Source organism: Manis pentadactyla, chromosome 7, assembly GCF_030020395.1.
Source record: "Manis pentadactyla isolate mManPen7 chromosome 7, mManPen7.hap1, whole genome shotgun sequence".
Lineage (NCBI taxonomy): Eukaryota > Metazoa > Chordata > Mammalia > Pholidota > Manidae > Manis > Manis pentadactyla.
The window spans coordinates 19,957,683-19,984,291 of NC_080025.1; the positions used below are offsets into that span (position 1 = coordinate 19,957,683).

At 37.4% G+C, this 26,609-nt stretch overlaps 1 protein-coding gene across 1 annotated transcript in view; it reads right to left on the reverse strand.

Annotated features, from left to right (window-relative positions):
- Positions 1 to 1,235: 1,235 nt before the first annotated feature.
- PPP2CB (protein phosphatase 2 catalytic subunit beta) overlaps positions 1,236 to 26,609 on the reverse strand; it is a 34,028-nt gene continuing 8,654 nt past the window's right edge. The window contains exons 2-7 of the mRNA XM_036894118.2: positions 10,934 to 11,143; positions 9,183 to 9,356; positions 5,926 to 6,015; positions 5,664 to 5,825; positions 3,730 to 3,848; positions 1,236 to 1,942 (exon numbers count right to left, since the gene is read on the reverse strand). Coding sequence (XP_036750013.1) covers positions 1,870 to 1,942; positions 3,730 to 3,848; positions 5,664 to 5,825; positions 5,926 to 6,015; positions 9,183 to 9,356; positions 10,934 to 11,143 — 828 coding nt within the window. The 3' untranslated portion in view covers positions 1,236 to 1,869. The remainder of the gene's footprint in view (positions 1,943 to 3,729; positions 3,849 to 5,663; positions 5,826 to 5,925; positions 6,016 to 9,182; positions 9,357 to 10,933; positions 11,144 to 26,609) is intronic.

Below are 26,609 nucleotides of genomic sequence, written 5' to 3' on the forward strand. Positions count from 1 at the left end.
TTCCTTTGTTTGGTTTCTTCTTGGTCTATTCCATCTTTGAATTTTCAAACTATCCAAGTCACTTTGCTTTTGGTGTGTGCTACATAATCAGGATATAGCTGGATGTTTTTAAAAATCAAATTTGATACATACTAGTACATACAGTTGGTACTTACAAGTTGGCACATGTATACAATGCAATATTGCTTAGCCATAAAAAAAGAGAATGAGATCTTGCCCATTTGCAAAAACATGGATGGACCTAGAGGGTGTTATACTAAGTGAAGTAAGTCAGACAGAGAAAAAAACACCATATGATTTCACTTATATGTGGAATCTAAAGAACAAAACAAAACTGAAATAGACTCATAAACAGAGAACAGACTGGTGGTTACCATAGGGGAGGCAGGGCGGAGGAATGGGTGAAACAAGAGAAGGGAAAAAAAAATAGTGAGAATGTTTGATATCTTGATCTGGTCCATGTTTACACAAGTGTATACACGTCAAAATTCATCAAGCTGTACACTAAGATCTGTGCATTTTATTGTATGTACTTCAAAAAACAAAAAAGCAGAGGTTCTGGCTACAAAAGTGAGAGAGAGACCTGCTTGAGTCAGTGTTTATAAAGAGTTTTGTTTCCTACAACAGCATTAATATGTTATATTAAAAAGGTAAATTAAATTTGACTCTTAGTCCTTTAACTAGAGAATTCAGTCCATTTACATTGAGATACCTATACTACTACTACTATCTCATTTTCTTCTATAAAGACTTAAACTTAGTTTTCTCTCTTGTGTCTTCCAGCCACACTCTCACTGCCAACACTGACTGTATTTTCCCCTCTACTATTTGGAATTTATATTATACATTCATAATGGTACAATTACTACTATTTCTACTAAATTGTCTTTTGGAGATGAATTTATTCTTATTTCTAGATCAAAGATAGAGTAACATATTTTGGTTTTTAAAAGACTTCCCAACTATATAATAGTCTAGTTTTAGCATACAATTCATAAAAATGTAATACATTAATAAAAATTACCTAATGAAATTATGTTTAGAGATAAATATGGCTTTTTTATGGTCTAAAAGTTATCTGCTTACTATTTGAATTTCTTCTGAAAATGAGCCTTAAGCAAAGAACATTATATTTAAATTACCGCAATACAACTGTTTATCGCAGGTTAAGAGATTTTATAGCATTTCAAAATAGTAAAACTTTCATTTAAAGTGTACCACAGTAAATCAGTATATTTTTTGTTTAAAATGGAAAGTTTATTTGTTCAGTACACCAAATAAGATGCAAGCACTATCATGACAAATATACAGAAATATGCAGGTCAACATAAAACATTAATTTTGTCTAAGTGACAGGAAGTCTCTTTAAGTGTTATGACAACATACTCCCAAGAAGAATCTTTTCTTCAGTTAATTGTATGTTTCAATAAAATAGAGTAATGGATTAAGTGGAAGTTAGCTTGTGATTTTTTTCTTAAAAATAAAACCCCAACTCTATTAATCCATGCCGTTTAAACACTAAAACTAAAATTCCCGAATGAGGGCAAAAGGAGATGAAGGAGTTAGTTACCTTGATCGCTTGAACCAGACCAAAGGAAAATAGCTACTACAAGTACAGCAGGCAAACTGTTAAGACTGACCAACCCACCTAGAATATAGTGTTGTACTTAATTTCAGTCTCAAATTGTGCTAAATGCTCATCATTATTAGTATGGCACATTTTGGTCCATGATATGGTTTAATGCCAAGACATATGTCAATTTGTTACAGAAACACATAAGATTACTGTTGCTTGTTTGTTTTTAAATATATTATCTTAAAAAGCCAGGTATACTTCCACATACAAAGGCAGGTCTTCCCAGGATGAATTTACAGGAAGTAGTCTGGGGTGCGCCGGGTAACATGAGGCTCTCCGCGACGAGGTGCTGGGTCAAACTGAAGGCTATAAATGGCAAAAAAGAAAGCATAGTAGTGCAAGGATTTGAATTCATATGTAAATAAATCAGTAAGACAAGAAAATGAGATCCTGTAGTAGAAAATACAGGACGGGCTTCCCACCTTCAGGATGTTGCTTATGACTGGAATGACCCCGGGCAAGTCACTGCAGGTGTTTTCTTCCACAAAACTATCTCACAGAGCTGTGGTGTCAATTTAAGCAGACTAAGTGTCTGGTCGGGTGCTTGGCATAAAACGTGTGCAGAATCAGTAACAGTGAAAGCAAGTGCTGAGATTGGGCATGCTTGTTCCAGAGCTTAGGGGGAAAGCATTCAGTCTTTCACTATTAACAATGACGCAAGCTGTGGGGTTTTGTTTTGTTTTGTTTATCGGGATGAGGAAGTTCCCTTGTTTGTCTAGTCTGCTGAGCATTTTTACTATGAAAGGGAGGTGGGTTTTGACAAATGCTTTTTCTAGCTTTACTGAGATGATCATGTGGTTTCGGCCTTTATTCTATTAACATAGTTTAGTACATTGATTGATTTCTGTATTCTGAACCAGCTTTGCATTCTTGGGATAAATCCCATTTGGTTATGGTATATAATCCTTTTTATACACTGCTGGATTTGGCTTGCTAATATTTTGTTGCAGATTTTTGCATCTACATGCACAGAGTATTGGTCTTTAGTTTTCTTAAAATGTCTTTGATTTTGGTGTCAGGCCTCAAAGAATGAGTTGGGAAGTGATCCCTCCCTCTTCTGTTTTTGTAGGTGTCTGTAAAGGACTGTTATTAATCCCTTTTTAAACATCTGGTCAATTCACCAGGGAAGCCAACTGGGCATGGGGTTTCCTTTGTAAGATATTTAAAAATTATTAATTCACTTTCTTTACTTGCTACAGGTCTCTGCAGATTTTCTATTTCTAATTGAGGCAGTTTTGGTAGTTTTTGTCTTTTTAGAAATTTGTCCATTTCATCCAAGTCACCTGATTCGTTACCATGTACTCACTGCATTCCTTTGTAACTTCAGCTTGGAATTCTAGACCGTTTGCTCTAGGTGAGGTTAGTCTCTCAGGCAAAGTGGAGGAACTTTTATTCTGCCTTCCCCCCTGACCAGAACTCCTAGCACTGCCTGGCAGTTGCAGGCAGGTATGGTGGCCTGCTTCTCAGTGACACCTCCTGTTCTTTGAGCAGGTGCTGGGACAAGAACCACGGCCCCATATTCTCTGTGTGCCATGCAAGGCTGGAGCAGCGCTTCCACTCTAGGAGCTGGCTGGGGGAAGGGAGACTCAGCCTGACTGCACCAGGAATAGAGTCTGTAATCCAGGATGGGGGCTGGTGAGATATGCTGGCACCAGCACCCCTGGGGGTGAAACCATGGCTAGACTGGGAGCTGCGGAAAGGAAGAAGCCCTCATCTTCTTGACCACACATACCCAGAGTAGAGTAGGACTGTGGAGTAGTTTCTGCACAAGGGATCTGGGAATGTGCAGAGAGCACATTAAGGCTCAAATTCCAAACTCTGGCTGTTATTAATAACATTTAGTACATATTCTAGAATGAATAACTGCTTCTCTATTTGCTGTTTGCATTTAAAACAATTTCCAAAAACTTGAAATAACTGCTTAAAATAACTTTCTCCAGTTAAATGGAGAAGGGGTTGGGGAGGGGGGTCACCACATTCCTCACAACACTATTCCAGAAGCAGAAATTCTCTACCTCTACTTTTAATAATCTACATCTAAAATTTTTCTTTTAAAAGTGATGTACATACAATTACAATTTAAAGTTACTCACAAGGAATATTTTAAAGTGTCATCTAATTCCATGATGGCAGCCTGGTTCCCACAGCGGTAACAGTAATTGGGCGCACTGAAAATGGTGACCACATTCCGGTCATGGCACCAATTGTATCCCTGCACCATCAAAAAAACAAAAAAATCTGTATTTCACTACAAAATTATAATCTTGACATAGCTAAGTTCAGAAAATTAGAATAAAAAAATTATAAATACTCTCTGCAGAAATGTAGTCTTCTATGTTACCCATGCGGCATCCCTTTTTTCTAATTTTTAAATTAAGAATGTTTCGTATTGAGGTACATACAATGCAATGCACAGACTTTAGTGTACAGCGCAATGCACTTTGACACGGCATGCTGCAGCACCTCTCTCCTGCACTGTGCCCCTTTACTGACCACTCAACGTCTGGGCACAGGGCTCCTTCCAAAGAGCTCAGTATCAGTGCTGTTCTGCTTAACCTATGCTCATAATCTCAGCTAGAATGTGTATTCAAATTGTTCCCAGTGACAGAATATTTCTCAATTTTTTTCTCATATTACGTCAATTTTTCCTTTATATATTCTTTATCTATTACTGGGCAAGTACAAATTTCGAATTATTTCTTCCTAGAGAAATGGGCCAGTTTTCATCAGTAATGACCTCTTTTTATTTCTAAGTATACTTATTGTCTTGGAGCCTATTCTGATTCATAATATGAGCTGTACTTTGGATATTTATTTAATTGCTATACCAATATGCCATTTTGTGTCCCTTTATTTCTAGGCTGTGGTGTCATTCATCATGTTTTAGATACATCCCAAATAATGGCTGAATTTGTATTTATCCAATTTGAGAGTCTCAGTATTTTAGGGAAGAAAAATTTCTATCCATTCACATTAACGGTTACTGATACAATCAAATTTATCTTTAGCATGTTATTTACCATGCCCTAACCCACTCCTGCCTCTGCTGCATTGGTGAAGTTCTTAACATCTTGACGCTACTCCCTATTATTTGAAAGGATAATATTCTATTTATATTCCTTTAGTATTATAAAATAGGAACATCATGGTAAAGAAATCTGGCAGGTACCACCTAAACTAAGCGATCCAAGTTAGTTTTACCACCACTACCAGAGGGATAAATAAGGCTTCGTGACCCCTGGTATGACACGCTGGGGACACATATGGCACATGTACCATAGTTCACATGTCAAGAGCACACCCTGAATTGTAAAAGAACAGCAATCAGACCACAGATGAAGTATAGTCCCACAGAGTAACACTGCTTATAGTCTTCAAAAATGTCAAGATTATGCAAAACAACGAAAATCTGAGGAATTATTTCCACATCAAGAGACTCAACAGAGCATGACCCTGGATTAGATTATACATGCATAAATACAATTAAAGTTCGCTATAAAGGACATTAGTGAGGTAATAAAAAAATTTGACTGAAGTGTTCAGATTAGATAATAGTACTGTTATCAATGCAAATTTCTTGACTGTGATAACTATATCTTGGTTACGTAAGAGAAAAGTCCTTATTTTTACCAAATACCCATGGGAATTTAGAGATTAATGTCTACACCTGACATTCAGACAGTTTAAAACAAAGTAAAGTGAGGGGGAAGAGGAACAGGAAGGGAGAGACAAAATGATAAAGCAAGTATTAAAATATTTAGATCTGAGAAATCCAAGTGTAGGATATGAGTGAATTTTTTGGTACTATTTTGGCAACTTTTCTCCAAGTGTACATTAATTTCAAAAGCGAGTAATAATTTTTCTCTGGCTTACTAATACTCTCCCTGCTTGCTAAAGCCAGCCAGGTTTTTCTCCTTTCATTTAGGTATTGGGGAGGATTTTCTGGCATCTTAAGTTTTGAAGCATTTTTACAGAGATATGTATTTATTTGAAATAAAGACCATCATCCTGTAGGAAAAGGACATACCTCCATTACAAGCTGGTGGGCGCGAGAAACCAGCGTGAGACCGTTGGCATGGTTAAATGTTTCAGAAATGTCTTGTCCAAATGTGTAGCCAGCACCACGTGGTGAGATGCCCCACCCACCACGATCATCTGGATCTGACCATAACAGATCACACATTGGGCCCTGGCCAAGAAGATTAAGCATGTGTTATAAATTACTGGCAGTTATATTTAACCAATTTAGCTTTACACAATGTGGTTATATTTCTTTCTTTTTTTTTTACCTCATGTGGAACTTCTTGTAAACGGTCCAGAGCTCTTATATGATCCAGTGTATCTATGGATGGAGAGAGACCACCGTGGAGGCAGAATATCTGTTCATGAATAAAAAATAAAACAAATGTGTTTTATTAAATATTAAAAGTTAATGGACAGGAAATAATGGTTACAAAGCCAATTTAAGAGCTCTCTTTTCAAAATAAAGTTTAATAATATCTGCTGTTGAAAATGTGTAAGGTAACAGTGGAAAACAAAACTCACATCACCAGAGAAAGCTATTACCATTTAAATGTTTTTTTTCCTTAAAATCCTAAGTATTTTCTATTGTGTGTTCTACCCTTCTGGTAAATAGGATCTCCATCCCAGTGGCCCACCATTACATTTTCTGGTTCCTACAGACATAAAAACTTTTTGTTCCTCTTACAGCAAAGACCCTACAGATTCCTGTTATTGGTTCTAATAGTTTTTCAGTTTAAGAGTTTTCTGAGTAAACAATTCTGTTGTTTACAAAAATATCTTAATTTTCTTCTCAATATTTACACTTTTTAATTCTTTTTGTTGCTCAGTGTACCAGTTAGGACTTACTAAACAAAACTGAATTGAAATCTTTTTGGTAAAAGACCTATTTGCAGGGATTTTGAATCTAGGGATTCTGAATCAGAATAATCTAAGTTTTAGGGGGTATCTTCCTCCTGATTGTTATGAGAATCTTTCTGTTGCTTTGCTGATAAGTATATAATCAGTGTTAATTTCTTTATACAATCATAGCTGACCCTCAAACAACATGGGAGTTGGGGTGTCAACCCCCCACGTGTAGTTGAAAATCCATACTTTAACTTTTGACTTCCCAAAACTTAACTTACTAATAGCCTATTGACTGGAAGCTTTACTGATAACAAGAATAGCTGATTAACATATATTTTGTATATGTATTATATACTGTATCTTACAATAAAATAAGCTAGAGGACAGTTGTTCCAAAGTGTTACAAGTCTCAAAAAATTTTCCAATACATTTGTTGAAAAACAATCCAAGTGTAAGAGGACTCACAGAGTTCAAGCTGACATTGTTCAAAGGTCAACTAAGGTTATTTTATTCCTTAATCACTGAGTTTTATGTAATGAAAACATACACGGTTTGGTCTGATTTTATTTCTTGGTGCCTGCCATGTCTGGTGTGGTACTGGGGATATATAAGCTGTATAGAAGTGAGTTTTGAAGCTCTTCATCTTTTCCTAAGCTCTGGGAACCACAGAAATAATATGATCCTTAAAGGTGTGGTAGAATTTGCCTATAAAATTATCTAGACTCAGTTAACTCTTCCAATTTCTCCTAAGTTTGATAGACTATATTGGTACAATTTCTTTAAAACAGTAATGAATAATTTTGCTGTAATAAATTTCATCTCTCAAGTTCACTGTAATAAAGTTGTACCTGTTACTGTGATGAGTAAGCGCCTCCCTATTTATAGTAATGCCTTATTTCTCATGCCTACTGTTTAGGATTGTGACCTCCTTTTTTTCTAGATCAATTTTAACTGTCATATTTCTATGACATCTTTTAGAAGATTTTTCAAAAACTGCTTTTGGCCATATTGATCAACTCTATATTTCTTGGTATTCCATTTCTGCTTTTATCTTTAATCCTTTATGTTTATTTTACTGTTTTGGTCTTTGAATTAAATGTTTATTTCACATATTTCATTTCTATTTTTCTACAAAATAAATGTAAGACTATGCTCTTAATTCACATCCAAAGTTTTGGTCTACACCGTACCTTCACTGTTACATAGAAATGATTTGGATTCTTACCTTTTCTTTCATTCTCTGAGGGTTAGTAAATGATTGTAAAAGATCCCAAGGAAGGAGATTTTCTTTTATCCTTTTCTGTTTAAATCTGAGTTTTGTCCTACTACTTAGAATTGGACACTATCACTTATATGATATACGAACAGATGGGCAAATGGATAGATGGAAAGGAAGAAGGTAAGAAAGAAAGGCAGGCAGGAAAGGTGGAAAGCTTATCTGGTTTCTGTTTGTTGGGAACCAATACGCCAGAGGCTATATACTGTCTGTATCTGTTAGGAAGCTTGTTCTATTGTTCAAACACTATATATTTATTTATTTTTTGGCCCACTTGAGTTCTGAGGTGTATAAAATCTTCTCATAACAACATTTTATAAACAACCTGTCACCAATGGTGTGTGTGTATCAGCTGTCTTGCTCCTTAAAACTACTGTGATAGGAATGATCAATGGGCCCAATGAAGATAAGATGTGGGAGAAGGAGTAGAAATACGTAATTTAACTCGAACGTATGCAATAAATAGAGCTCTACTAATTGTAACCACTTTAAAAACTAGATTTACCACCAAAACAGATACTGTCTTTCTAAATTAAAATTGCCCATTGTTATGTTAAAGAATATACCCCTTTTTAACATTTAGAAACCACCGTAATTTTTAACACTCATTTTAAGTTCATACTGTTTTCTTTCACTTTAGCAATTCCAGGCAAAATTCTGTCCTTTTACGTTAGTAACTGCAGTGTCCAATATCATGGGTGGGGAAACGTGGACCGTCAGAATCACACAGAAGAGGCCATCATCAAATTACATTCCCACCAGAAATCCAAGACTGGCTCTATCACAGTCTTGGCAACTCTGGGCTTGCAGAGTTTAAGAATCATAGAGTTTAAATTTAAACTGGTTCATGTTCGCAGCAGTTATCTCTAGAAACTAAAATAGAAAGCTTGCACGATTTTTTCCTACACTTTTGAAAGTTTTATAGTATGTCTGTAATACTTGTTACATGTGGAAACACAGCATTCACTTCTTAGTGAAGAGGGTGTGACACAATATTACTGCTTCCACTTACCATGAAAACAGGAATAAGAAGTTACCAGTAGGCCCTGTACATATATATGAGTGGAGTTCGTTTTAAAAAATAGCTTTGCTTTCCTAGTATTGTCCATCAGGCTCTTAAACATTTACTTACAATATTCATCTATAATAAAAAGGCAACTGGCATATTCCTCAGCCAGAAGACATACACACATAGCTGAGATCAAAAGGGAAAAATGCTGGTCTCAATTTACATAAAACTTACCCAAATTCCCAGTTCCAAAATTTAAAGGGAAGGAGGTAGAAAAGGCCAAGGAGATGCAGGAAGCACATCATGTAAATACAGACCTTAAATTAATAATAGAAAATCTCTCCCTATTTTTATTCCTCCCCAACCTGCCATGTAAACATATATATACACACCTGTCCATCTACTAAAGCTGTAAGTGGAAGATAATCAAATAGATCTGTGAAATATTTCCAAACATTGGCATTTCCATACTTCCGTAGACATTCGTCATAAAAGCCATATACTTGGGTAATTTGTCGGCTTTCGTGGTTTCCTCTCAATATTGTAATGCGTTCTGGGTAACGCACCTGGAGAAAAAGCAAAAGAAACCCATTTACAAGCCATATTTTTACCAGTTTTATGTTAAGCACATAAACCTCTGAGCCATTTTTTAAATGGCTCTTTCTCCTGCTAGTACAGTAAATATTCATTCTTTTTCAGACTAAAATTTTCTCATTCATAACCAGGTCCTTTGCAATATATCTTTTTATAATCACTCTTGTTCATGGCTGCTTATACCTCCCTCTTTGGAACCCTTATTAACTGATACCTACAGTACTACAGTAACAATATGACTCTTGGTCTCTAATATCTTCTTCATCCTCAGATCATCATTAGGCCTTTAACTATTTCCAACACTGTGACTTCTTACTGGTAAATGAATACTGAAGATGAGAGATTTGGGCCTAAGACAAACTCCTTAACAGACTAACTTCTCTCTTCCTTTACAACCTTTATTTCCCACAGGAAGACTGTTTTTGCTAACCAAAACACAAAAACAGGCCCGGGCCAAATGGGTAAGATTTTGAAAGTATTTATAGTCTCTTTTCTACAGAGACATACAAAACAGACATACAAAAACAGAGACATACCTGATCACATACTATTTAGTTAGGAATATGTCTTTTAAGAAGCATGAAAAAGCATCAGATTCTATAAACTAAATTAACCAAAAAGCTGCAAAGGCATACTTCAATCCACACATATTTACTAAACATCTATTATATGTCGATGTTTAAAAGCTAGGTGTCAGGTCCACATGACTTCTGCTGTTGAGGGACTAATCTTCATACGGAGGTATGAGAAGTAAATAATGTATGGCAATAAAGCACTATGTAACATGGAAGGGGTGGGAGAATAAATTTCATGGTAATTTAGAGTAGAAGGAATAAGGCTCAATGGTTGAAGCCCTCAAGGGAGGAATAATCTCAGCCTTAGAAGGGGTAAAAAATCACAGAAAGAATAATCTTTCAGGGAAACCAGAGAAGGAAACACATGGACATAGAACATTGAAAGTTTCTGAGAAAAAGTTTATGCTACCAACTTCTGGGGGCAAACTTGGGCTGACTATACTGAGGGCCAACTAAGGAGGCCGAGCTTGATTCTACAAGCAACACGAAATCTCTGAAGAGTTTGGGAACAGGAAAGAAACAAGATGAAAGTGTCATACACGGGAGTTTTAATCTGGCAAGCATGCAATGTAGATTTGGAGGGGCCAGAAATATTACCACACTATACTGCACTAATTGAAATGTGTAGTGAAAATATGGATTGTGTGACAGTAAAAACAGAAAGACCCAGGAACAACAGATTTTTCAAGGACAATAATTAAAAATCACTTTCTGTGTGATTAAGTCAACAGTGATGCCAATACTTCAGCTATGGACTACATAAAAGAATGATCTACAAGGAGAAGGCAGGAGGTTCAATGTATCGTTTTTCTCTCTCTTTTAAAAGATGTAAAATCAACTATTATTTTAAGGGGCTATAAACTGAATGGATCATAAAACAAAAGAGACGATATATAATACTGCCATTCTTGCCTTTTGCTGCATTGGAGCCTTGGGGTGTGGAGGGGGAGAAAACTGAGTTTCATTATTCATACCTTTAATGCCACAAGAAGAGTCACAGTCTCCACTGAATAATAACCTCTGTCTACATAGTCGCCCATGAACAGATAGTTTGTATCTGGTGATTTTCCACCAATTCTAAAGAGTTCCATAAGGTCATGGAATTGACCATGCACATCTCCACAGACAGTAACAGGACAACGAACCTCTTGCACATTAGATTCCTTTGTTAAGATTTCCTTAGCCTGTTAAAAAAAATGAAATCAACAATAAAAAAAGATTCTATCACAAATACAAAAAGCATTATATCATGTATATTAAAAGAAAACCTGGGGAAAAAAACATCTGAAATGTGCCTAAGAAAATCGTAAAACTAAAACCAAAATGAGATACTACTTTATACCTAAAGGATGGCTAAATAAAAAGATAATTTTTGGATGATGTGAAGAAATTGGAATTCACATACAACTGTTGATGGGACTGTAAAAATGGTACAGCTGCTGTGGAAAACAGTTTGACAGTTCCTCAAAAAGTTAAACATAGAATGATTACCATGTGATCTACCAATTCCATTCCTAGTTACAGTATATACTGAAGAGAAATGAAAACATGTTTACACATGTTCATTTGCAGTATTCACAACAGTCAAAAAGTGGACCACCCAAATGTTCATTAACTAATGAATAAATAGTGGTATTATTTGTTCAGTGGAATATTATTCACCAATAAAAAGAAATGAAATACTGATACATATTACAACTCAGAAAACATTAAGTGAAAGAAGGCAACCACAAACGGTCATATATTTTAAGGCTCCACTTACATGAAATGTCCAGAACACACAAACCTACAGAGACTGAAAATATTAGTGGTTGCTGAGGGCTAGGGAGTTGGGGGTTAATGGCTAAGGGGAACAGGGTTTCCTTGGTGGGTAATGAAAATGTTCTAATATTGTGGTGATAAATATACATATATGTGAATGCACTAAAGGCCAGTGGACTGTACACTCTAAATGAGAGAAATGGTATAGGAATTATATCTCAATAAAGCTGTGTTTTAGAAAGATCAATCTTATTTACATGTTTAAAATGGTTAATCAAAAAAAATCACGAATCAATCATTCAAAATTATTTTATAAACAAACATCTTACACCAACTTATAGACCAACCTTCAATTTCTTTATTCCAACTATTTTATATTTAATGAGTTAAGTTAGAATATTCCAATAGGAGACCCTGAAATACAGAATTTCTATATAAACAGCAGCAAATTAAATGTATATACTGACTAAATTAAAGTTTATTATACCTCCTCTCTTTAGCAACTTTGTCTGAAATAGGAAAAAGAGCCCAGAATCATAAAGAAAAGTAAACAGAGCCATGGAAATAATAAAACAACAAGATATGGTGAATCTTCCACCAACCCTCCAGAAAAGTCTCTCAGGCCTTGTTCTGGGCCTATTTACTTCTTACGTGCAAAATTCCAATAGGTTATTTAGGGAGTTTCCAAGGTCTATGACAGATGAGAAACAGAAAACCATGAAGGCCAGGAGCTAAGAACTGGCACTAACGTAGACATACAAACAAAGAGTGACGCCGGGGTTCTTGTTTGCGGAGCCGAAGAATGAGCTTCACAAACAGTCAAGGTAGGAGAGCAAGGTACAGGCTTTATTTAGAGATAAAGTGAAAGGAAAGAGCTCCCCGCTCATGCCAGGAGGGGACAAGAGAGTCCATAGTGGTGCGTTGTCTAGGGGGTTTTATAGGCAGCTGAGGATTTTTCGAGAACATGAAAAAAACTTAGGGGTGTGGACTTGTTACGCGGTCTCTGAATATTTAGAATTAACACAAACAACTTATGATGATGATTTCTCCCTGAGATACCAGCATCTTGGTCTGGGGGCACAGGAAACAAGGCCACCTGCTCAGCCCCCCAAGGTGGGCTGAGGTATTGTTTGCTAAAGAGTAAGTTAAGAATTTCTAACATCTTAACTTCTTGGGTATTAAAATGCAATCTTATCTTTAAGGTGGAATCCTTCCTGCCTTTTACTGTGTTGTTTATGCTTGGGCTTACTTGCTAAATTAGTTGCCCAGTTTGCAAAATCACTTCATCAGATCTGAAGGAGAAAGACAGCACATAGGCTTGGATCTTTTAGTATGCTAAAGAGAACCTTACACATGATTATAAATGGTTAGCATAATAAAACATGTGCTACTCTTCTTTATCTGGGGAACATTAACTGATTTTACTGAAGAATGATTCTAGAGCTCAATGTTTAACATAGAGTTTTAGCAGGGGGGTTTCCTTGCTTGTAGTTACATTGCTCTGACTGCAAATATCCCGCCCTGCCCCCTCCGGAGGCCCTCACCCTACTCTGACTACATCCATGGTCCCTGTCTCAAGAGTAAGAAGCAACCTGATAGGGAGGGTGATAGGAGCAAAAATGACTCAGAGCAAGAGAAGCCGAAAGCTCCGGATGAGCTTCAGGGGGCGCCCAGCCCACGGAGAGCTGCGACCTGGGAAAGCGGGACTGTGGGGACAGACTCTTCTCTGCCCCTCTAGATTCGATCAACTAAAGAGCATTTAAATACATGGATTTCTAGCTCCTATGTATGGTGTAAATTCTGATAATCTGCATCTCTGTCAACAGATTTTAACACTTGTGCCAATTAAAGGGTGTGAAAGAGTATCTTTTAATTTGCACCTCCGATATGGGCACTTTTTTTAAAAAGCAGCTTTTCATGTTTATTGGTCACTGGATTTCTTTTATTGTGTGGCAAAGCCTGCTCACAAAATTAGCCTTCCTATTTCATTGTTTACATTTTCTCTGTAGAGTTATACCAGTTTTTGTTATGGATATTTACCTTTTTATTGGTTTTACGCATTTTAAATATCTTCTCTCAGTATGGCACTGGTGTTTTCATTTTGCTTAGAATGTCGCTAAACTTTTTTGCTGTTGTCTGCACCAAGACAGCAAGTTCACCACTGTTCTCCCCTCCTTCCTCACCTTTATGGTCTGCGCTGTTAGGTCTTATTTTAGAAACTGTTCCCTACACACAAGTCAAAAAGGCACTCCTGCATTTTTATCCCAGAAGTTTTGCTCTTCACGTTTAACATCTTTAATCCATCTGGAATTGTTAGATGGAATAATGTAGGGATTCGTTTTTATTTTATTTTTCCTAAGAGTTAGCCAACTGGCCCAGCATTATTTATAGTGCCATCCTTTCCTAATTTGTAATCCCATCCTGCCAAGCTTTTATTAAGAACCCACATTCTGTCCCTGTTTTGTTTGTACCTGAACACAACCTTGTACACCTGCTCAGCCTCCTCGTGATTCTTTTTCTGAAGCACGGCACTGCTGTCATCACTGATGGCGCCCTCGCCTGGCCCCCGGGCTGGCTGCGACCAAAGCTGAAGTCGTGATGCTCACTGAGCCCTAACTGTGCCGAGCTGCTCCTCTACTTCCAGACATGGATGGAAGGGCACATGCTGGGGTGTGCGATCTGCCTTCCTGAGCAGTTGCTGAGGGCCAGATGACCCCATCTGGAATAGGTGGCAGTCATCCCTGGCCAGTGGGAGGAGGGGGAAAAGAGGAAGCCAGGGAACCTGTTTTTCCTTCCCTGGGCTTCTCTGAAGTGTGATTCCTCCGGATTTGGAAGTCCCACCTCCCAAGGTCATCATATCACAGTGCTTCACAGCCTCCTCGCCTGAATTTTTCCCTTCACCATCCTTCTTTGGACATGCACTCCCCAAATAAGGCATCAGCCCTTAAGTCTTTGCCTCGAGCTCCATTCTCACGGGGCTACCACCCACACAGTAACCTGCTGATTCAATTACTGTAAGAAATCATAATAGCAGGGACTTGAGGCTCCCTTCCTTATTCAAAACTATCAGGCTCTTTTGGGCCCTTTCATTAAGCCTATCATATGACTTGTAGAACAAACTTGTCAAGTTTGTTGAGATTTTCCCTCAAACTGCATGGAATTTATGTATCTGGCACAAATAGACAGCTTTAAAATACTACGCCTTTCCACTGATGAATGTGGCATCAATCATTATTTACTTAGACTTCCTTTATTCTTTAATAGTTTCATAATTGTCTAGTAATAGCTACTTGTTATTGTTGGATATAATCCAAGTTAATTTATACTTGATACTATGCTGGGATTTTAAAAAAAATATTTCTTAATGCCAGATTTTTACATAATACACGTAACTTGAAAACTATTTAGTTTTAATATTTATAGATTCTCTTGGATTTACCAGACTACAAAATTACAATTCTGTTTTTTCCCTTTATAAATCTTAGTGTCTTAGGTTTTTCTAAGTGTCTTAGAAAAACCATTAGTGTCTTAAGTCTTTCCAGACTGCTATGACAAAAATACCAGACTGGGTGGCTTAGAAACAGTTTATTTCTCACAGTTCTGGAGGCTCTGAGGCCTAGGGTCAAGGTTTCCTGTGAGCTATAAAATCCCATGATTTCTTCAGAGAAGACAATTAATGACTCTGTAACACCTTACCATGCTGACAGACTGACAGTGACTGCAAGAGAGGGAATGGGGACTTGATAATATGGGTGAATGTTGAAACCACTGTGTTATGTGAAACCTTCATAAAATTGTATATCAATGATACTTTAATAATAATAATAAATCGCATGATTTCTTCAATTCAGGGAAACCTTATTGTCATGGAATGGAACAGTTTTTCTCTTTCATTTGTTGAATTTCCTATTTCAGAAACTTTTTTTTTCTTTTTAACTATGTCATCGTCTTTGTTTTCACTAGCTTTCCTTGTGACCATCTTAGGACTTTTCTGCCATGTCTATTCTGTTTCTCATTATTAATTATCACTATCAGCTTTGCCCTCAATTAGTTCCTATATCTCTATTCATCTTGTTATGCTATGCTATTGTTTCTGAGCTTCTTTTATTTAATCCACATCATAATGAGCTGTTCTAGAACTTGCGCTCACGTGGGTAATTTCTTCCTGCTCCTTGGGTGAGGTTTGTTTTTACTTTTGGTTCTCTATATTATTTCCCAGACTATGTTCCTTTCTTGCTTGCTGTAATCTGCTTGCCATGGTGTTCCCACTGTGTTGCTGGGCAATCAGTCTCAACCTTCTATTTACCCCAATACACAGTGGGTCATTTATTAACTCCCACTCTACCCAAGGGGGACTGGTTTGTTTTCCCCAGTGAGCCACAGGCTTAAAGGTGAGGTTTCAGGTCTTTTTTTTTGTAGCCAAGAGAGCAGGGGGGAGAGCTCCCAAGGAATGTGGGGTCCAGCAGGCCTACGAACGGCATTACCGTCTGAGGTTTTGTTCAGGCTCACTCCGTTCCCGCAGGGCGATGCTTTCAAGCTTTGGACATGTCCCCCGATCAGTGGGCAGCCCAGATGCATTCGGTTCTGTCACTGTCGTACCCACTGCTCATTCCCTATTTTCTTCCAATAGCCATTTCCATTACTTCTCAGACAAAAGATGGAATGAGATAAAGATCCCACTTGGCTGTCTCTCTCCAGAGAAATGGAGAAATTAATGACACCTCCCTGGCTTCACATAAAGATTTTGGGAAGACACAATTATTGAATCCATAGGACCAGCCTCTCATGCAGCTACAAAAGGCCATGAGACTAAATTCTGGTCAGTGAGATGTAAGAAGTGTTATGTGGAAACCAGAACATTTCCTTAAAGAGGGGGTGTGCCCTTCATCACTTTCTATCCTGCCTCCTGGAATGTTTATGTGACGGCCAGACCTCCAGGAGCCCTGTAAGGCAGTAAGAGACAAGGGCTGCTCCTTAGCAGCAGGAGAGCAGTGTTTCAGAAGATGCGGCAGGCTGAAAAAACATCCCTAACTCACTTCCCAGTCACCAGAACCTGTGAATATGACCTCACAGGAAAATGATGAGAAGGACCCTGACATGAGGAGCTTATCCTAGCTTATCCTGACAGACCCTAAATGTAATCACATATAGCCTTGTGAGAGGCAGAGGGAGTTTTGAGACAGACACACACAGAGAAGTCCATGTGAAGGCAAAGGCAGACTGAAGGGAAGTAGCCAAGGAATGCCAGCAGCCACCAGAGGCTTTCTCAACGCCTCCAGATGCTGTGGGGCCCTGTAGATGCCTTGATATTGGATTTTTGGCCTCCAGAGTTGGGAGATAATGTATCTCTATTGTTTAAAACTACTCAGTTCGTAGTAATTTACTACATTAGCCACAAGAAATTGAAAGAGCAAGATGTCTTCTTTCTAAATATTTGTAGAGCTGCATACCACCCTTGGAGTGCATGTATCTGGACCTTCCTGCACCTATGAGAAATATAAACTGCTGCCTTGGTTAGGTATTATTTGGGATTTTCTATTAGCACACACCAAATCTAACACTAACTGATACATGGTTATACCACCGGACCAAGCAACTCCACTTCTAGACATCCATACTACGAACAAAATCAGATCAATATGTACGGATATAAGTAATGTTTGCATTTAAGGAAAAAAACCCCTGGAAACTATAAATGTTCATGGGATAGTTAAGGAAACATACGGTACATCAACAGACTGTATGTAACACAAGTAGACATTAAGAATGTCACAGAAATATATTTTATATAAAGGGCATTTGATAAATGAAAAGGCAAATCACAAAATCACACGATCACCTGTTTAATAAAAATGTTTAGGAATTCCAGTCCAAGAAGCTACTCTAACAATCTTTACACATGACCATGGTGGGTTCCCCAAGCAGCTGGCTCAGAGCACAGAGGCCCCACACTTACAGCAGTGCCAGCCAAGCCCAGCCAAAGCATCAATGCATCATGGGGTAAAGAAAACAGTCCTTAATATTAAAACCAATTCACAGAAGCCAAACCCCAAAGTCAAAAGAACCCTAGTAATAGCTAAAGACTGAGAAAACAATTAGCAGAACTCTTTTAAGAGGAATAATCTCCGCCAATGTAACTATCAACTGCGAAAAAAGCCAATGGCAACAAGCTTAAAAATGAGTAAAATCATTATGTCATTTGCTTAACAAGCATCAAGTAATTTGTTTTTCAAGTTAAAAGGGAACAAATATCCAAGATTTTGCAGAAATAGTTAAAACAGAATCCTCAAGTTATACATTAGGGATTTAACAAGCTAATCTTACTTAAAAATCCCCCAAAGGAAACATTATAAAAAACAGAGGAAAGATTTTTTAGTATGTTGTATTTGGATGGGACATTACCAGGTTGATAAACTGTTCACTCTGCTGTACACCATATATAGCAATGACTTGACACATGCAAGTATATGAAGAATAAGGTTCATGTATTCATATGACAAACACTTGTTAAGCGTCTATTGTATGCCAGCACGAGAGATAAACAGAGGAACAGGTAAATGCTAACCTCAACACACCGGCTTCAACAGGTTCAACCAAATGAAGTAAAATTTCTGTGTGCAAATAGATAAAAGGAGAAGCTTGGAGAATATTTATAGCACGCAAGATAAGAGAAACATCCAGATATCTGTTTCTATAAAGATATTTGTAGAATAAATTATGTCTCAAAAATCACTGGTTCAGTCAATCTTAATAAAAAGTGGTCACACTTTTCAGCTCTAAGAAACTATTTTATATAAGAGCATTTGAGACTATAAAGCTCTGATGTAGCCATCTTTGTTGAAATTGTTTAAGTGGAAGAGGACTTGTAACTGTCTTTTTTTTTTACCACCTACTTAAACTGTAAAGTTGTATTTTCCTGTAATTTAACACAAAAAGTTAATTTTTAAGTCTACATAAGATTTTCGGTAATACTGACAGCTTTAATAGTTTCGAGGCTTAGAATATTGAGACTATGAAGTTTTGTTGAAGAACTTCATTTATTCTCCTTTTAGATAAATGAATGTAGCAGCAGTTCTCAAAGTGTGATCCAAGGTCACATTCACATGTAATAGATTTACTATTGTTTTAAGGAATTAGTATTTCTTTTTTTTTTTTTGTAGATAATTATTTTTTATTGAAGGGTAGTTGACACACATTATTACATTACATTAGTTTCAGGTGTACAACACAGTGATTCAACATTTATATACATGGTAATTCTAGGTACCAGCTATCACCATACCAAGTTGTTTCAATATTTTGACTATATTCCTTATGCTATACATTACATCCCGGTTACTTATTTATTTTACAATTGGAAGTGTGTACATTTTTTTTCTTTTTTTTTTCGTTGTGACGGCATCTCTCATATTTATTGATCAAATGGTTGTTAACAACAATAAAATTCTGTATAGGGGAGTCAATGCTCAATGCACCATCATTAATCCACCCCAAGCCTAATTTTCATCAGTCTCCAATCTTCTGAATCATAACGAACAAGTTCTTACATGGAGAACAAATTCTTACATAGTGAATAAGTTACATGGTGAACAGTACAAGGGCAGTCATCACAGAAACTTTTGGTTTTGCTCATGCATTATGAACTATAAACAGTCAGTTCAAATATGAATACTCATTTGATTTTTATACTTGATTTATATGTGGATACCACATTTCTCTCTTTATTATTATTATTTTTAATAAAATGCTGAAGTGGTAGGTAGATACAAGATAAAGGTAGAAAACATAGTTTAGTGTTGTAAGAGAGTAAATGTAGATGATCAGGTGTGTGCCTGTAGATTATGTGTTAACCCAAGCTAGACATGGGCAATAAAACATCCACGGATGCAGAAGATTTCTCTCAGAACAGGGGGGGTGAGGTTCTAAGCCTCACCTCTGTTGATCCCCAATTTCTCACCTGATGGCCCCCCTGCGACTGTGCCTGTCTTAGGTTGTTCCTCCCTTGAGGAATCTTACCCGTCTCTGGCTAACCAGTCATCTTCCGGGGCCATACAGGGAAATGTAAAGTTGGTAAGTGAGAGAGGGAAGCCTTATTGTTTGAAAAGGTTAGCTTTTTACTTCTTTGCATATTTATGCCCTGTGGCTTCTATGCCCAGCATTTGTCTTGAGGTATCTTTACCACTTGGAAGAATTATGATACTCGGTAAATTTGATATGAGGCACGAATTCTATTTAAGGGTTGTAATTAGGAAGGAAGAAGAAAAGCTATAGAAGTAGCAGGCAGAAGAAAACATGGGAAGATTGATTATTTCTTTGACATATCTTCTTGTAGAGTAACTTCAGCATGTATAAGTTTTAAACTACTAATTAAATTGCGCACACACATTAACATAATAGGAGTATAGTTACATAACCAAAGCGTACCTGTAATTACCAGCCATCTCCAGCGAAACCAAGAAAACCAGTTAGGCACCTTAGGCATTTGTGAAAACTTATCTATGATATGGTGGATATTGTCCAACTGAACTTGAACAGTCTGAGAGAAATCAGACAAATTAAAACAACCCATTCCTGGGGACTGTTCACATGCCATATGTTCTTTTAACAGTAAATAGTCTGTAGCTGGAAGATTTTGGAGCACTACAATTTGCACTTCTCCTAATTCTTGGTTGAGTTCCAACAGTATAGATCCAGTCAAATTTGTTGTTTTACTGTATGCACAGGCCAGCTTAGATATCTCCTTCCTCATTCCCATGGCAAGTCCAGGAACTGGTGGGATGAGTGCATCTACAGCTGTAGCAGTGCGTGGATCTTTGTTGGGGTTTTTTTTTTTTTTTTTTTTTTTTTTTTAGATAATTATTTTTTATTGAAGGGTAGTTGACACACAGTATTACATTACATTAGTTTCAGGTGTACAACACAGTGATTCAACATTTATATACATGATAATTCTAAGTACCAGCTATCACCATACCAAGTTGTTACAATATTTTGACTATATTCCTTATGCTATACATTACATCCCGGTTGCTTATTTATTTTACAATTGGAAGTGTGTACTTTTTCTTGGTTGTTGTTGTTAGGGCATCTCTCATTTTTATTGATCAAATGGTTGTTAACAACAATAAAATTCTGTATAGGGGAGTCAATGCTCAATGCACAATCATTAATCCACCCCAAGCCTAATTTTCGTCAGTCTCCAATCTTCTGAAGCATAACGAACAAGTTCTTACATGGAGAACAAATTCTTACATAGTGAATAAGTTACATGGTGAACAGTACAAGGGCAGTCATCACAGAAACTTTTGGTTTTGCTCATGCATTATGAACTATAAACAGTCAGTTCAAATATGAATACACATTTGATTTTTATACTTGATTTATATGTGGATACCACATTTCTCTCTTTATTATTTTTAATAAGATGCTGAAGTGGTAGGTAGATACAACATAAAGGTAGAAAACATAGTTTAGTGTTGTAAGAGAGCAAATGTATATGATCAGGTGTGTGCCTGTAGACTATGTGTTAATCCAAGCTAGACAAGGGCAATAAAACATCCACATATGCAGAAGATTTCTCTCAGAACAGGGGGGGTGAGGTTCTAAGCCTCACCTCTGTTGATCCCCAATTTCTCACCTGATGACCCCCCAGCGACTGTGCCTGTCTTAGGTTGTTCCTCCCTTGAGGAATCTTACCCGTCTCTGGCTAACCAGTCATCTTCCGGGGCCACACAGGGAAATGTTAAGTTGGTAAGTGAGAGAGAAGCCTTATTGTTTGAAATGGTTAGCTTTTTATTTCTTTGCATATTTATGCCCTGTGGCTTCTATGCCCAGCATTTGTCTTGAGGTATCTTTACCACTTGGAGGAGTTATGATACTCGGTAAATTTGATATGAGGCACGAATTCTATTTAAGAATTCGTTGTAATTAGGAAGGAAGAAGAAAAGCTATAGAAGTAGCAGGCGGGAGAAAACATGGGAAGATTGATTATTTCTTTGACATATCTTCTTGTAGAGTAACTTCAGCATGTATAGATTTTAAGCTACTACTTAAATTGCGCACACACATTAACATAATAGGAGTATAGTTACATAACCAAAGCATACCTGTAATTACCAGCCATCTCCAGTGAAACCAAGAAAACCAGTTAGGCACCCTAGGCATTTGTGAAAACTTATCAATGATATGATGGTTATTATCTAACTGAATTTGAATAGTTTGAGAAAAATCAGACAAATTAAAACAACCCATTCCTGGGCACTGTTCACATCCCATATGTTCTTTTAACAGTAAATAGTCTGTAGTTGTAAGATTTTGGAGCGCTACAATTTGCACTTCTCCTAATTCTTGGTTGAGTTCCAACAGTATAGATCCAGTCAAATTTGTTGTTTTACTGTATGCACAGGCCAGCTTAGATATCTCCTTCATTCCCATGGCAAGTCCAGGAGCTGGTGGGATGAGTGCATCTACAGCTGTAGCAGTGTGTGGATCTTTGTTGGGGTTTTTTGATGATCATCTTCTGGCATGAGTCTTCCAGAGAGTGCTGATATTGGAAGTTCTTTTTCATATCGTATCTTAGTTCATTTTCGGGGTAGCCCAATTAGGCTTTGATCCTCTGTATAAACACAAACAGACCCTTTGCCTACACTTTTATATGCCCTTTATACCCTTGTGTAGAACTCATTGGAGGTCACCACACAGGAACAGCCTGGTTTTTTTTTTTTTGTATCATTAATCTACACTTACATGACGAATATTATGTTTACTAGGCTCTCCCCTATACCAGGTCCCCCCTATAAACCCCTTTACAGTCACTGTCCATCAGGATAGCAAAATGTTGTAATATCACTACTTGCCTTCTCTGTGTTGTACAGCCCTCCCCTTTCTGCCCCCCCATGCATGCTAATCTTAATACCCCCTTCTTCTCCCCCCTCTTATCCCTCCCTACCCACCCATCCTCCCCAGTCCCTTTCCCTTTGGTACCTGTTAGTCCATTCTTGAGTTCTGTGATTCTGCTGCTGTTTTGTTCCTTCAGTTTTTCCTTTGTTCTTATATTCCACAGATGAGTGAAATCATTTGGTATTTCTCTTTCTCTGCTTGGCTTGTTTCACTGAGCATAATACCCTCCAGCTCCATCCATGTGGCTGCAAATGGTAGGATTTGCCCTTTTCTTATGGCTGAGTAGTATTCCATTGCGTATATGTACCACCTCTTCTTTATCCATTCATCTAGCGATGGACATTTAGGTTGCTTCCAATTCTTGGCTATTGTAAATAGTGCTGCGATAAACATAGGGGTGCATTGGTCTTTCTCATACTTGATTGCTGCATTCTTAGGGTAAATTCTTAGGAGTGCAATTCCTGGGTCAAATGGTAAGTCTGTTTTGAGCATTTTGATGTACCTCCATACTGCTTTCCACAATGGTTGAACTAACTTACATTCCCACCAGCAGTGTAGGAGGGTTCCCCTTTCTCCACAGCCTCGCCAACATTTGTTGTTGTTTGTCTTTTGGATGGCAGCCATCCTTACTGGTGTGAGGTGATACCTCATTGTAGTTTTAATTTGCATTTCTCTGATAATTAGCAATGTGGAGCATCTTTTCATGTGTCTGTTGGCCATCTGTATTTCTGTTTTGGAGAACTGTCTGTTCAGTTCCTCTGCCCATTTTTTAATTGGGTTATTTGTTTTTTGTTTGTTGAGGTGTGTGAGCTCTTTATATATTCTGGATGTCAAGCCTTTATCGGATCTGTCATTTTCAAATATATTCTCCCATACTGTAGGGTTCCTTTTTGTTCTATTGATGGTGTCTTTTGCTACACAGAAGCTTTTCAGCTAAATATAGTCCCACTTGTTCATTTTTGCTGTTGTTTTCCTTGCCTGGGGAGATATGTTCAAGAAGAGGTCACTCATGTTTATGTCTAAGAGGTTTGTGCCTATGTTTTCTTCCAAGAGTTTAATGGTTTCATGACTTCAGGTCTTTGATCCATTTTGAGTTTACTTTTGTATATGGGGTTAGACAATGGTCCAGTTTCATTCTCCTACATGTAGCTGTCCAGTTTTGCCAGCACCATCTGTTGAAGAGACTGTCATTTCGCCATTGTATGTCCATGGCTCCTTTATCAAATATTAATTGACCATATATGTCTGGGTTAATGTCTGGATTCTCTAGTCTGTTCCATTGGTCTGTGGCTCTGTTCTTGTGCCAGTACCAAATTGTCTTGATTACTATGGCTTTATAGTAGAGCTTGAAGTTGGGGAGTGAGATCCCCCCTACTTTATTCTTCTTTCTCAGGATTGCTTTGGCTATTCGGGGTCTTTGGTGTTTCCATATGAATTTTTGAATTATTTGTTCCAGTTCATTGAAGAATGTTGCTGGTAGTTTCATAGGGATTGCGTCAAATCTGTATATTGCTTTGGGCAGGATGGCCATTTTGACGATATTAATTCTTCCTAGCCACGAGCATGGGATGAGTTTCCATCTGTTAGTGTCCCCTTTAATTTCTCTTAAGAGTGACTTGTAGTTTTCAGAGTATAAGTCTTTCACTTCTTTGGTTAGCTTTAAGGAATTAGTATTTCTTGAAATTTCAGTTCTCATTGCCATACAGTAAATATCAGTAACACAACCCACATAAACAGAAGTTCTTAGCAATCCTTAAGTTTTAAGAGTATAAAGGGCTCATGAAACTAAAAAGCTTAAAAATCTCTATGTTATTAATGTGTGTATTCTGTTGACTTATATAAAACACAGAGCAAACAGAACCTGTGTAAGGGGTAAGTGGGTTCCCATTTCTATGAAGACTTGCAGCCTATTCACATCAACTCGTTCCTTAGTACTAGGGTCCTATTACACTAGTCCAAAGTACTGATGTCAGAATATGCAAAAGAAGATCACAGTGGAAGTCTGTACACACCCTGTAGGAATCACAGAGAAAATCAGTCTATGCCAACTGGGTGCACGCAGCCCAGACTTTTCATCTGATGTGACTCTAAGAATAGGGACAATGGCAAGTTCTATTCCAACAGAGAAGTGTTCTCGCCGGCATTCAACAACATTTCTAAAGTGATTTTAACTGTGGCTCCAATCTCTGAATTTCTGCAAAATATCCAATCTTGATTCTCCAGCTTTCCTTTCGATTCTAGGCTACAAATATTCTTCCAGTAAATGCCATTTCTGCTTAAATTAGCCTGGTAGAATTCCCAAGAGTTATGGACAATGAAGCCTGTACTTTTTCTTCTCTGCCTGTAGTCAGAATGAGATTGTATGTATAGAAATACTCCAGAAAATATGGGTTCTCCTCCCAGTTCAAATCTAACTGTGTAACCTTAAGACGTGTATATGTTTCAGTTTCTTCATTTAGATTAGATATCTAAGAGTCTGTATTTACCTCTAAAACAAAAAACCTCGAAAATATATCTGTATCTTTCACATGTATAATCTGGAAATAGTTATTCTTTTACAAACTGAAATTCTTTAAGGGTTAATTTTTAGCTGTGTGGCAAAATACACTACTTTATTATTTTCATGTTATTGAAATTATCATTTGGGGATTGGGAGACTTAAACTGTGGGTTTATTTTCCTCACATAAGAAGCCTGGAGGCAGGCAGGCAGCCCTGGTTTGGTGCAGCTTCTCAAGGGTCATCAGGGCAGCAGACTCTTTCCACCTACCTTCTTTTCCACTCTTAGTAAACATAATTGCCACTTCATGGCCACAAAATGGTGGTGCATCTCTAGGCACTTTATCTGCTATCCTACTCAGCAGGAGGGCAGAAAGGGCAAAAGGCCTAAGGGTACATTGTCAGCCTAGCCTATCCATCTCACAAGCTTTCCCAGAAGTCGCACTGAGCACTCAGTTACATGTCACTCACTGGTCAGCTGAGGCACATGCCCCCTTCTGCCCCAATCAATCACTGCAATGAGGGCAGAGTCACTACAAGGTATAATTCCAATTAGAATTGAAGGCAATTCAAGAGATTATCAAGCCTCTCAATCTGACAAATGACTCAGAAAGGTCTAGGTTTACAAATGTAACACCATTTTTATTGTTTTTCCTAAGAGAACTTCACAGTTTTGTCCGAAAAGAAAACCAAACTGAAACGCACAAATCATTAGAAAGTTCAAGTGAAGCTCATATGTTGTTATTATTTTTTTTAAAAATCAACAATTGATGGTTCCAAGTCTGAAAAGGGAACCTGCTCCTTATACAACCATCATTTACTGTCTTAGTTTAAAAACACACATAAAAATCACCAAAACGTAAATATTACCTGATTCAATTGTTCTTTTAAGGATATATGGGTATCTTAAGCCAGCACAGGTTTTACAAAACTATGCGATGGGCTAAAATACATGATATAGTGTGTGTGCGCATTTTACAATAACACTAAACTCACTCAAACACAGTGAAACTAAATGTGAAATACTGTTGTAGCCCAAAAAATTATCTTGTGGCTTTGAATTCCACCCACTCGTTTCTCTTTAACACAGGCAGTTCCCACTTTGCAGAGCTCTATGCAAGAATTGCACTTACCACGGTTTAGTTTAGTTAAATAACATTAGGACCCCACAACATGGTTCAAATTTAAGTCCAACAGTATATTTGCAATAATTACACAAAGTAAACATTTTCCCATTAGTATACAAATCACTACATAACAGGTGCAGCATAGTCATCAGTTGTGATGAATGACCAGTCACATTCCTTCTTTCCAAGTCTTTTAGTGACCGGTCACAGCGCATCTGTTAATAAGTTCACACCCAAACAGCAAAGTGTGTAACTGTACTGTGGCCTCATTGGCTAACAATACACTCATGACATTTTAAAAATGTACACTCAAAAGAGGAACAATCAACAATGATGAAATTGCTGAAAAGAAATGCAAAGTGGTAA